This window comes from Motacilla alba, chromosome 2 (genome assembly GCF_015832195.1).
Source record: "Motacilla alba alba isolate MOTALB_02 chromosome 2, Motacilla_alba_V1.0_pri, whole genome shotgun sequence".
NCBI lineage: Eukaryota > Metazoa > Chordata > Aves > Passeriformes > Motacillidae > Motacilla > Motacilla alba.
Genome location: NC_052017.1, coordinates 1,053,952 through 1,067,337, shown reverse-complemented (window position 1 = coordinate 1,067,337; position 13,386 = coordinate 1,053,952). Strand labels below are relative to the sequence as shown.

The 13,386-nt window shown below is 49.2% G+C and overlaps 1 protein-coding gene across 1 annotated transcript in view; it reads left to right on the top strand.

Moving 5' to 3' along the window:
• PTH1R (parathyroid hormone 1 receptor) overlaps nt 1-13,133 on the top strand; it is a 73,837-nt gene extending 60,704 nt beyond the window's left edge. Inside the window, exons 8-13 of the mRNA XM_038128243.1 lie at nt 3,093-3,153; nt 5,080-5,146; nt 8,381-8,475; nt 10,759-10,900; nt 11,354-11,395; nt 12,577-13,133. Coding sequence (XP_037984171.1) covers nt 3,093-3,153; nt 5,080-5,146; nt 8,381-8,475; nt 10,759-10,900; nt 11,354-11,395; nt 12,577-12,939 — 770 coding nt within the window. The 3' untranslated portion in view covers nt 12,940-13,133. The remainder of the gene's footprint in view (nt 1-3,092; nt 3,154-5,079; nt 5,147-8,380; nt 8,476-10,758; nt 10,901-11,353; nt 11,396-12,576) is intronic.
• Nucleotides 13,134-13,386: the final 253 nt, after the last annotated feature.

Genomic DNA, 13,386 nt, shown 5'->3' with positions numbered 1-13,386 from the left:
CCATCCATCATCCATCCATCATCCATCCATCCATCCATCCATCATCCATCATCCATCATCCATCATCCATCCATCATCCATCCATCCATCCATCATCCATCCATCCATCCATCCATCCATCCATCCATCCATCATCCATCCATCATCCATCATCCATCCATCATCCATCCATCATCCATGCATCCATCCATCATCCATCCATCCATCCATCATCCATCATCCATCCATCCATCCATCCATCCATCATCCATCCATCCATCCATCATCCATCCATACATCATCCATCATCCATCCATCCATCCATCATCCATCATCCATCCATCATCCATCCATCCATCATCCATCATCCATCATCCATCCATCATCCATCCATCATCCATCCATCATCCATCATCCATCATCCATCCATCCATCATCCATCCATCCATCCATCCATCATCCATCATCCATCCATCATCCATCCATCATCCATCCATCCATCCATCCATCATCCATCCATCCATCCATCATCCATCCATCCATCCATCCATCCATCCATCCATCCATCCATCCATCCATCATCCATCCATCATCCATCCATCATCCATCCATCATCCATCCATCCATCCATCCATCCATCCATCCATCCATCCATCCATCATCCATCATCCATCCATCCATCCATCATCCATCATCCATCCATCATCCATCCATCATCCATCCATCCATCATCCATCCATCCATCCATCCATCCATCATCCATCATCCATCCATCATCCATCATCCATCATCCATCATCCATCCATGCACATGTTGGGATTTTTAGGGATAACTGTTTTCCCCTGGGTATTTTATTGTTGCTTGGGAGCTCAAAGTCGGCCCAGGATTTTAAGAATGGGAATTGTGTCTCTTCTGAAGCTCAGGACAGGCAAGAGAGGAACAGATTCCTGTCAGGCACATCCAAATCTCCCAAAAAATCCATCCTTCAGACTCAGAGCTTTGCTGTAGTGGGAATATCCAATATTCCATCTACAGCCTTTCAACATGGCAGTTCCTCAGTGGATACAAACTGAAAGATCTCCAAAAATTTCAATCCATTTAAGCCTTGGATGATTTTCCAGAGCCTGGAATGGGTGGATGGCAGGGAGGAGGAAAAGCTGGTGCCTGTCACCTTCCCCGAGCCCTCACTTCCCTCACTCCGAGTTCCCAGTGTGACAGGTCAAGGATTTTCTTCCCAGTGCCTGCAGCACAGGGAATTGTGGAGCGGGGTGAATTCCTTATAAATGTGGCTTTGTAGGAGCGCTGGGCCTGAGTGAGGCTCTGTGTTTAATTATTTATGCTTTCTTATATTACCTCGGCATTCCCAGCTCCCGGCCTGGATAAGGGCCCCGTTGTCCCTGGGTTTGGGACACAGCCGTCCCTGCTCCACACCCCGTGGTCAGGAAAACCTTTAAGCACCCTAATGAGACTTAAGTGCATGCTGAAAGTTAAGCCTGGGCTTATCCCCGAGCCCCAGTGAGCTTAGACTGGGAACAGCCTCTTCACAGTCCCCGCTGATAAATGTCGCCTTTATTTATTTTTTAATAATTTTTTTTTTCCACCTGAAAGGGGTCATTCTTCCCAAATTTGTGGAAGCTACTGTGGATTGGATCCTGCTTTTTAAGGGAAGCCAGTAGGGGACTCAGTTGTACAAATAACTGGACCCTAAAGAAAAATAAATACAAGGTTGCATTTGGATATGGGGGAATTCTTCTTCCACGTTTCATAGGGAAAAGATGATGGCCTGGGGTAGCTGTGATGAAATCAGGATGGTTCCTTTGGGAATGAAGCTTTGGCTGCATATTTTGGAAGCATAATCCTGAATTTTAGCATTTCTCTGCTTCGTGCAGCAGCTCTCTCGTATTTAACAGAGCTTCCAATCCATCCAGGGATTTTCTGGGAGAAGCTGTCGGAGCCTGACTCCTGCTCTACCTTTCCTTGATGTGAAGGAAGGGAGGAAATATCTTGGAAAAAGTGTGCTGCATAAAACCATTGGAGTCATGGAATCATGGAATAGTTTGGGTTGGATGGGGTCATGAGGATCATCCCATTCCCAACCCCTGCCATGGGCAGAGACACCTCCCACTGTCCCAGGGTGATCCAAGCCCTGTCCAACCTGGCCTTGGGCACTTCCAAGGATCCAGGGGCAGCCTCAGCTGCTCTGGGAATTCCATCCCAGCCCCTCCCCACCATCCCAGCCAGGAATTCCATCCCAGTATACCATCCATCCCTGTCCTCTGGCAGTGGGAGCCATTCCCTGTGTCCTGTCCCTCCATGCTTGTCCCCAGTCCCTCTCCAGCTCTCCTGGAGCCCCTTCAGGCCCTGGCAGGGGCTCTGAGCTTTCCCTGGATCCTTCCCTTCTCCAGGTGAACATTCCCAGCTCTCCCAGCCTGGCTCCAGAGCAGAGCTCTCTGCTTCCCACGGGATGAGTTGGCCAAAGCCGGTTTCAGTCTCTCAGGCTCCTTCACTCCCAGGCCTCGGAGATCCTCGAGTCCAACCATTCCCAGCACTGCCAAAGCCACCCTTGACCATGTCCCCGAGTGCCACATCCACAGGGATTTAAACCCCTCCAGGGATGGGGACTCCCCGATGCCCTGGGCAGTCCCAATGTGTAACAGCCCCTTTGGGGGAAGGAATTTTCCCAGTATCCACCCTGAGCCTGCCCTGGCCCAGCCTGAGGCCGTTCCCTCTCCTCCTGTCCCTGTTCCCTGGGAGCACAGCCCGATCGCCCGGCTGTCCCCTCCTGGCAGGAGTTGTGCAGAGCCACAAAGAACCCCTGATCCCCTTTTTCTCCAGGCTGAGCTCCTTTCCCAGCTCCCTCAGGAGTTTTCCACACCCTTCCCAACTCCTTTTCCTTCCTGGACATGCTCCAGCCCCTCAATGTCTTTGTGGTGAGCACCCCAAACTGAACCGGTTCGGCTCTCAGATGTGCAAGCTCAGCCTTTCCCAGTCTCAATCGTGCCTGAATAATTAAAAGCTGCTCCTTCCGCCTTCCCCAAACCCACTCCACCTGGAATTTCGGTGCCGGAGCCATCGGTCCCCACTGACCTCGTGTCACCTGTGTTCTTTTGCAGGACTCCCTGCTGTGTTTGTCACAGTGTGGGCCAGCGTCAGAGCCACTCTGGCCGACACAGAGTAAGTCCCACTGGGTTTCCTTCTCTCCCTCTTGCGTGCAGAGTTTTGTGGGATTTATGGGTGAATCCAAAAGGAGAAAGAACCAGGCAAAGCTGGAATTCCACTCTGACATCATTAACTTTTGGAGGAGGTGGTGGATGGAAGGGAAGGACAATTTTTCCTTTCCTTTTGCAGGATCCAGTAAATGGGAATACCTGCAGTTGTTATCCCTGGAGATAAGGGGACTGTCACAGTGGGGCAGGGACAAGACAGGGATCCTTAAAATCCTGAATGAGCAGGAATGAATTTGGGACACAGCAGCTGCAGCAGAGTCAGAGGGGTTTGGTGGTGGGGGGGTGGTAGAACTGTAACTCCTCCATGGATTTTACAATCCCAGGATGGTTTGGGTTGGAAGGGACTTTAAAGCACGTCCCGTTCCACCCGTGCCATGGGCAGGGGCTCCTTCCATTATCCCAGGCTGCTCCAAGCCCTGTCCAAGCTGGCCTCTCCCCCAAAACTCCCAGGCTTGACCACACAAGCGCTTCCGTGTTCCCAGGATCCTCCATCCAAGGGTCCCTGGGCATTCCCAAATGGCTCTGCATGGGAAGACACTGCTTTCCAAAGGGGATTTCAGCTCCAGGCTTGTGCGGGTGGATCAGCAGAGCTGCTGAAGGGTGACACATCCGTGACACCGGCTCATCCTCACAGAGGTTCCCGGGAGCCCTGGTGGCTTCCCAGCCTTCCTTCCCTGAGAAGCTGACCTGGGAAAACTGCCAATGCTGTGTGGGGGTTACCTGGATCAGATGAGGAAAAGGCTGTGCCATTCCTGCCTCCAGAGCTGGAGAGAATTCCAACAGAATAATTAACACCGAGTCAGCCTTTCCAGCGTCTGCTGGAAACTCCTGGGAGCAAATAAGAGCAATCCCATTGCATCCTATCGCATCCAATCCCTCTTGGCAGATGGAGGATTGCATCCCAACATCCCAACATCCCCACATCATCACTAATTGGCCCTCCCAGTCCTCACTGGGATAAGGACTGAAGGTGGATGGAGATAAAAGACTTTGGGGGATTTCGGCTACAAGGGCAGGGTTGAAGGAAACCCCCGGGAAGTGAGTGCGGAACCCCAGCATTGTCCTCATCACCCCCTGTCCCCATGGGAAGTTGTGCAGGTTTATTCCAAGGGGGAATCGTGGAATGGTTGGGTTGGAAAAGACCTTTAAAGGTCAGCTAATCCAACCCCCTGCCATGAGCAGGGGCATGTCCAGGATTGAAGAGGCCTGCAGGGAAGCTGCAGAGGATTATTCACCAGGACACATGGAATGGCTTCCCACTGCCACAGGGCACGGATGGATGGGATATTGGGAAAAATTCTTCCCTGTGAGGGTGGGGAAGCCCTGGCAAAGGTCACCCAGAGAAGCTGTGGCTGCCTCATCCTTGGAAATGTCCAAGGCCAAGCTGGAAGGGCTTGGAGCAACCTCTCTCCCGTGGCAGGGATTTGGAATTAAAACATCTTTAAGGTCCCTTCCAACCCAACCCATTCCAGGATTCTGTGATCCCGCATCAGTTCAGCCTCTCCTGTGTTCACAAAACCTGGATTAGTTTTAATGGAGGGATTTTTTTATTTCTGGTGAGGAAGTGAAGAAGTGGAAAAGGATCTGTTCCTGCCTGGAAGGGACGAGTCCGGATGGGTGTGGAAAGAGCTGGAAAGAACTTCACCCCCTGGAGAGCAGAACCATCCCAACCATGGGAATATTCTCATTTTTTGGTAGCATAACAGCAGGAAAAGGGATATTCCCAAGTCTCACTGAGTGCAGGCAGGGTTAGAGCAAGGTTCTTCCACCAGGCTTTGGAGGAGTTCATCCTTCCAGGGGGATTTTTCCAACAGAGCTCTGGAGTCGATTGCTCTTCCAGTGCTTTCCTGACAGGATGTCCATCTCTCCTCAGGTGTTGGGACTTGAGTGCTGGCAATTTAAAGTGGATTATTCAGGTGCCCATCCTGGCAGCTATCGTGGTGAGTAGGGGATGAGTGAGGGGCTGGGAGGCCTTTGGGTCCTTGGGAAGAGCCGATCCAGGATTTCCTACTCTAATCGCCCTGTTATCAAAAATCCTGCCTTATGTCCACTTTGAGGGGTTTATGTTTGTCCTGCCTGGAATTTTGGCAGCTGAATATGGCAGAAGGGTTTGTGAGTGACTCCAAGGAGAGAAAAATCCCACGTTTTCAGGGCTAAGACCCTAAAATCATCAATGAAACCAACATTCAAGGCAATATTTCCAACCCGGATGATCCTGAAAACTCTCAGGGCCCATAACAGATTCTTACCAGTCATCTCCAGTGGGAAGAGATGGAATTTGGGGTCTGTAGCTGGACCAAAGCTTTTCCCGGGCATGTTTCAGGGTTATCCCATTATTTCTGATCTGGTAAAAGCTGGGGAAGCCTGAGGTGGGAAGGGAAATGAAACCATCCCAGCTTTGATTGGATCTTTAATCACTGAGGGTGGATCATTCCAGCCCCCACCCAGCAGCCAGAGGGGAAAGGAAGGATCCAAGTGACATTATCCCGACACAGGAGCTCCAAAGCTGGAGACAGCATTAAAAGATTTAATTATCTGCACCAGGTGAATTCAGTTATGTCCTAATTAATGAATTCATTAATTACCCTCTTCCCCCCCCCCCCCCCCCCCCACGTTTATTTGGGGTTCTCCATTGCTCAGTCTCCTGGTGGAATCCATGTCAAAGAGCTCATGCACTCCCCCAGATCCCATCTCCCTTTCTACTCATGGATGAGTGGGTCTGGTAGGAATCTCTCCACGGTCCAGAGGGTTTGGAATCAGGCTCTTCCTCCTGCCTCCCAAATCAGGAGGCCTTGGAAGATGCTCAGTGTGGGTGAGAAGAACACCAGACACACAAAGAGCAGGAAATTTTCCGAGGTGGATGTGCCCATCTGTGTCCTTAGGTGAGATTTTTTGGGGTTTTGGGAGGGGGGCTGGATTTCATCCTTTTGGTGGAAATTCTCCACCTGGCTCCAGCAATTCCTTGGAAGAAACACATCACCAAGACCGCGTCTTTGGAAATGGAACAGCAGAGCCTGGAGAAGAAAGTTGAGATGGTTCAATTAAATTAATTCCAGCAACCCCATCACATTTAATTTGAAGGCCAATTAGCAGAGGAGAAAGAGACCAATTGAGGCTCATCCTTGGAAAAATAAGGTTTCTCCAGGAGGCTGTGCCTGTGCCCTGGCAATCTGCAGATCCAGCTGTTTATTATGCAAAAATATTTAATGGGTTGTGTCTGTTTAATTTCTGTGGGTTCGTATTGTTCACTTGGCTGCTTCTGCCATTCCCCCGTTGCTGGACTAAGTTCTGCATTTTCTGGATGAGATTTTGGAGGCTGAGGGGTTTAAAATCTCTCCACTTTCTGCTAATTGGGATGTGATTCCTTTGTCTGGATTTCTTTTCAAATTTCGCACGTTTGGGGAAATCGGAGGAGTTTCCCTCCTGGGTGTGATGAGGTTGGGCATCTTTAATTTTGCCAACAAATGCAGAACAAGATCCCACTTTGGAGCCTTTAAAGCTGGAAAAGCTCCTATAGAGACATAAATCCTGCGTGGTTTCTCCCTTTCAGATGGTTTCCAAGGAATTAAATGCCCCCAGGCTCTGTCCTTCCCTGCCTGTTGGTCTATCCGTTCCTCAGTCAGGGAATTTCAGCCAAATGGAACTCAGGGAATGGCGTTGCAGGGGTGTAAAATTCCCACAAACCTCATGAAAACAGGGAAATGGATATGGGAGAGAATTTTCACCCGTATCCCAGTGACGGAAAGGGTGTGGCACGTACTTCCCTGCTTTTTTTATGGAGAACAGTTCCAAACGAGCTTCCACCTCCTCAAAGGAGGAGGACTCCAGCCACAGGAGACAAAGCCATGGCAAACCAGCCCCTGCTGGCTCAGCAGCTCAGGGAATTCCTGGTTTTCCCAGGGAGGATAATTGACCGTGGGAACAACTCTCCAATGGTTTTGGTGGAGAAATCTCCGTCATGGAAAAGCCAGAACACGGATCTGCTCTGGCTCCAGCCAAAGTGAATCCAAGGAGGTCTCCTGGATAATCCTGCTTGAGGTTCACAATGGTCCCTCCCTAAAACTCCGAGCCGGTGTGTGGTGTGGTGTACTTTAATGTCTTGAAATGCTGGAGGCTCCAGAGGAATCCGTAGGCATTTTCCAACAACGTGGATCCGCTCATTGAGGTTACAGGGTGGTTCTGCCTGTGCCCTCTCCATAATCCCATGGATGGGTTTGGCTGGGCCAGCAGCTGGTGGAATCCAGGGAAACCAAGCTCTGAAGAGCTCCACAAAGATGGGAATCTCCCCAGTGCCAGCCCATCTCTCCTCTCCGTGAGGTGTTGCCATTAAATTTTCCTCAGTGCGTTCCTGTAGGACGAGACTGGAATCACAGAGTTATGAATTATGGAGTTGGAATTGAGGTTGGAAAATGAAGGTTGGAAATGTTCTCCCAGGTCAAGGCCAACCATTCTCCTAGCACCATCATGGTCACCACTAAGCCTTGTCCCCAGGTGCCACATCACACGGGATTCCACCACTTCCTGGGATGGGGATTCCACTTCTTCCTGGGGCAGCCTATTCCAAGGCACCACTGGAATTATCTTGAGCAGCTGGCCACGGGCTGGGTTCACGGATGTGTCCCTCTGAAGGGCAGTAGATGATATTCCCTGACTGTCCTCGCCCGCTCCATCCTAAACACTTCCCAGAGGAAGTGGGAATATGGGAGAAATCCAACAGTTCCATTGCCCTTCTGCATTCTTGAACCGTCATCTCCATTCTGTGTCTTCACCGTGGTGCCTTGGGCTTGCTCCTCTTTCCTTTTGCACACGGAAATGTGGGAAGACATCCTACGAGTGCTCCTGGTATCCTGAGGGGATCTTAATCCCAGCTGGGCTGTAAAGACAAATAAAACCCCATTTTGGCCTCCTCCGGGTGCCTGCTGGGCTGGCTGGCTCCGATGTTTCCATGTGAGATGTCCACAACTCGTGAGCTGTTCCGTATTCTCCCTGAAGGTTAAAAACCCTGGGATCATTCCTGGAACACTCATCCCTTCCACAGGAGGAGATTCCTCCCCCATCCCATCCCATCCCCTGCCTCCCCTGGGGGAAAACACCAACCCAACAACTCCACCATTTTCATCCATTTTTTTTTAACAGCTCTCATTTCTTTGTTGTTTGTTTTCTTTTCCCTGCAGGTAAATTTTATTCTCTTTATCAATATTATCAGAGTCCTCGCAACCAAGCTCCGAGAGACGAATGCAGGGAGGTGCGACTCGAGACAACAGTACAGGTGAGTGTCACCTGCCCTGTCCCCTCTCTGGGATGGGACAAAGTCCTTGGTTCACCCCCTTGGCTGCGGACAAAGCCCAGGGCGACACTGGTGCCACCTAAAATAACTCCAAAAGTTTGTTGTCTTCCAAGTGTGGTATCCCAATGCAGGATGAAGCAGAGCAATTTAAAACTCTCCTAAACCTTTCAAATCCAGCCTGCTGGAGGTTAGGGAGGAATTCCCGCTCTTCAGCCAGTTTTTGAACCCAAAGTGCAAAAATTAAAACGTTGTTTGTGCTGTTGAAGGCCGTAAAACTTGTATCAGTTTATTTGCTTATTTTTATTTCCCTCCTGTGCTTTGTTAAGCTTGGCCTAGTGGTTAAACCTGCCCTTGAGCGGGTGTTCCAGTGCCTTGGCTGAACTGAAAAAAAGATTCCAACTTGGTTTCGTTTTTTGTTTGGTTTTCCTTTGTCCTGCCAGCTCGTCTCCCTTGATAATTCAGGTTATTTGTAGCACGGTCAAAAACTGGATGGAAAAATCAGATTGCTGGGACACCACGGCTGCTTGAGAGCTCCCAAGGCTTCTCGGGATCTCCTGGATTGCCCAACAGGACACTTGGGAAGCGGGGAGAGTGGAATGGTCTGGGATGTAAACCATGAGCTCATCGCTCCCACCTCCCTCTCCAAACACACATTTGAGGCAGGAGGGAGATTTGGCAGGAAAACACCTCCCAGTTCTCCTCGCTGCCCTGTCAGGGCTCTGATTTATCCATTTATTTACTTCTCCCCGGCTGAAGCTTTGCCATTAATTATGGTTTGGATGCGGCCTGCTCCTTTTAAAGTGTTAAATTCCCTCGGTGGTTTGCAGCGCTGGACAGAGGCGGTGCCGGGCCTTTCTGGGAGTGATTCCCGCCCTTCCCGATCCCTGCTGCACTCGGGGACTTGCTGGAACTCTTGGCGCAAGGTCTAATCCCTCAATTAATGTCACTTCCAGGCAAAGCTGATTCCCTCCCGAGCCAGCCCAGCCCAGTATTCCAGGTTGTGGTGCCTCCATGGAGTCCCCAGCACTGATCCTGTGCTGAGGTGGAGCTGCTTCCTAAAAAAAGGAGCTTTTCCAAGTGATGCTGAAGCCCAAGGCACCTCCTAGGAGTGTTCACCTCTGCTCTGTCCTCTTCCCCTAGATATCTGGAATAATTCCACTCCTAACCCAGCTCCCTCTGCTCCAGGTCTGCTCATGGCACGGGAGCCACTGATCCAGGGTGGATTTTCCTGTCTTGCCTCAGCGGAGTGGTTGAGGTTGGAAAAGACCTCTGGAAGTCAATTCTCCACCCTCCTGCCCAAGCAGTGGCAGCCACTGCGGGGTCGTGTAGGACCGCGGGAAGATGGAGAGCCATCCTTTAGGGATAAGGGGATTTGGTGGATTTTGGTTGGAGCCTGAGGGCTGGAATTGCAGCACAGATTCCTTTCTAACGTCCCCCCATGATCCTGAACCAAGCCTGGAGTTGGTCTGAGGCTGGAAAAGCCACCTCAGTATTGTCACCTCCATCACCACACAGGGCCATGTCCAGGGTTGGACTGGCCCACGCTGGAGCATGAACCAACAGCTTGGAATTCCAGGTGGAATTCCACAGCACCTGTGTAAACATCCCATATCCAAGGGGACAAGGAGAAAACCAAAAGCAACTTGTGCCCAGTAACAAACCTGGCTGGGCTGGTGGTGCTGGGGAGGTTTATCCATGCACTAATTGCTTTTTTCCCTTTTTTTCCCTTTTTTTTCCCATTTTTTCCCTTTTTTTTTTCCTTTTTTTCCCTTTTCCCCCCTTTTTTCCCTTTGTTTTTTTCCCTTTTTTTCCCCTTTTTTTCCCTTTGTTTTTTCTTTGTTTTTTCCCTTTGTGTTCCCCCTTTGTTCCCCCTGTGTTCCCCCTTCGTTTTCCCCATTTTTCCCCCTTTTTTCCTCCTTTTTCCCCCTTTCCCCCTTTTCCCCCTTTTCTTTTCCCCCTTTTCTTTTCCCCCTTTTCATTTCCCCCTTTGTTTCCCCCTTTGTTTCCCCCTTTTTCCCCTTTTTTCCCCTTTTTCCCCCTTTTTCCCCCTTTTTCCCCCTTTTCCCCCTTTTCCCCCTTTTCCCCCTTTTCCCTCTTTATCCCCCTTTATCCCCCTTTATCCCCCTTTTCCCCCCCCTTTTCCCCCCTCTTTTCCCCCTCCTTTTTTTTCCCCTTTTTGTTTTTTCCCTCTGTTTTTTCCCCTTGTTTTTTTCCCCCTGTTTTTTCCCTGTTTTTCCCCCTGTTTTTCCCTTTTTTCCCCTGCAGGAAGCTGCTGAAATCTACCCTCGTCCTTATGCCTCTGTTTGGCGTTCACTATATTGTTTTCATGGCTATGCCATACACAGACGTGTCAGGGATTCTTTGGCAAGTTCAAATGCACTATGAAATGCTGTTCAACTCTTTCCAGGTACTGGAACTCCGGGAAAACGTGGGAATTTCAGCAGGGAGAGGAGGGAAGTGTGGGTGCCAGGCTGCCTTTGGAAGCAGGGCTGGGCTCACCGTACACTAGAATTAATTCATGAGGGGATTTGAAAATATTTGAGCCTCAAATCTGTTTTCTACTTGCAAAATTCAACAAGAAAATGGGAAATCTGTCCAGAAAAAAATGTTCTTCCCAATTCTTCCCAATGCACCCCAGGATCCCGTTGGCCTCTTGTCCCCCAGGCCACTCTGCTGGCTCCTTGTCCACCAGGAGCTCCATCCACAGGGAATTTTCTCTGTTTCCCTCTCCTGCCCCACTGAACAATCCCACATTTCTCACACACATTTTCCACCTCAGGGAAGCCTGGGGGTGCTGGGCAGAAAAGAGACCCAAATTTCCCTAAATTCCCATTAATTTGTTGTTTCTTCCTCCTTCCAGGGATTTTTTGTTGCCATCATATACTGTTTTTGCAATGGAGAGGTGAGTCATGAACATCTTCATTCCCTCCCTTCTTGGGTTAACTCCACACCCAGGTGGATGCACATCAGCACATCCTCATTTTTCTACAATGAAAAACTTCATTTTGCAGTCCAAGGTCCCTCAGTCCCCGTAAAAAACTCAAATCCTCATTTTTTTCTGGTGGAAAACCCCCAGGTCAGCATGGCACCCATAAATGAGCTACTGGAAGCAGCTAATGGAGAAAAAAAATGTGGAATTTTTAATTTCCTAGCACAAGTGCTGCTTCGTGCTGCTTCATTTCAAATTAGGAAGAAAAATGGATTGATAGAGTCACCGATTAACAAAAAAAAAAAAAAAAATCTGGATTTTTTCCAGATTCTTTTGACTTTTTTATCTACTTCCAGAATAATATACTTTAATTTCTTCATTTCCATTAATTCCCTCTGTTACTGCTAATTAAAAAAGTAGATGGTCAGTGGCTGCACCCCAGGGAAGAACTTCCATGGACTGTAATAAAATGAAATTTATGGATTTTAAAGGGAATTTATGACCCAAATTTATGGATTTTAAAGGGAAATAAAACTAAAAAAAAAATATCACTGTTTATGTTCTGCAGACAAAACAAGGAAAAAATCTACGGGGAATTGATCTCATCCTAAATTTAGCAACCTACTTTAGACCCAGTCTAAAATTCCCATTCCAGGGCAGTTTCTCAGGATTCAAGTGCCTCTCAAGGTGGTTTTCCCACTGACACTTGATTTTTGTGGGGACACTGAGACAATTCCCTCCTGGATGTGCTGCTCTCCATCCCTCAACCCTTGGGCAGAGCTATCCCACCTTTCCGGCCAGACGTTTTCAGCCATTCAAGCTTTCCCACTGTCCAATATCTCATTTGGAAAGGGCAGGTTTAATGTGAATTTATTGTTTATTTAAATGTGAATTTATTATTTATCAAATGTGAATTTATTATTTATTTAATGTGAATTTATAATTTATTTAATGCGAATTTGTCATATATTTAATGTGAATTTATTCCAATTTCATGGAATCACAGAATCTCCTGATTTGGAAGGGACCCATAAAGACCATGAAATTCCAAGTCCCCACTTTCCATCCACGGACACCACACTTTCCTGGCATTTTTCTTCTCCCACTCATGGGTTTTGTTTTTTTTCCCCCCCTCCTTTTTTTCCCCCGCTCAGGTCCAAGCAGAAATAAAGAAATCATGGAGCAGGTGGACTTTAGCACTTGACTTTAAAAGGAAAGCCCGGAGTGGGAGCACAACCTACAGTTATGGACCAATGGTTTCCCACACCAGCATCACAAATGTAGCCACCAGAGGGGCGCTTGCCCTCCACCTCAACACGAGACTTATTCCAGGGACCCTCAACGGCCACCGGAATTTGCCAGGTTATGTGAAAAATGGCTCCATTTCAGAGAATTCCATGCCCTCCTCCGGCCCGGAGCAGTACAACAAAGATGAGGAATACCTGAACGGCTCCGGGCTTTACGACGGAGACAGACCCACGGTCCTTGTGGAAGAGGAGAGAGAGACAGTGATGTAAAGACAGGAGGAGGGGGAGAAAAAAAAAAAAAATCAGCCAAAGGATGATAAAAAGGTTCCTGGAGAGCATTTAGTGGGAAAAGACCATCAGGCCATGCGGCGGATTCCAAGGGTTTCCATGCAGCTCCTCTGTTCTGTGGAATGAGAGATTAAGTTATTTGTGGGGAAAAAAAAAAAAAAAACAAACGTGAGCCACCAGCGTGGCCAGTGGGTGATGCCATCCATTAATTCCATGATCCACGTTCTCCTGGTGATGACAAGAGCTCTCCAGACCTGCTGGACACCGGAGATCCTGGGAGCTCACCAGGGAGGGCTGCAAGGCCCTGCGTGGTCCTTGGATCCCTCAGGCGGCCAAGGAGGACGGGAGCGTCCCCCAGGAAAGCAGGAGGCGCGCAGGGAGGGTGCAGTGCCATCGTCCTGGGAGGGGACAAGCCACCCTGGGGGGAGC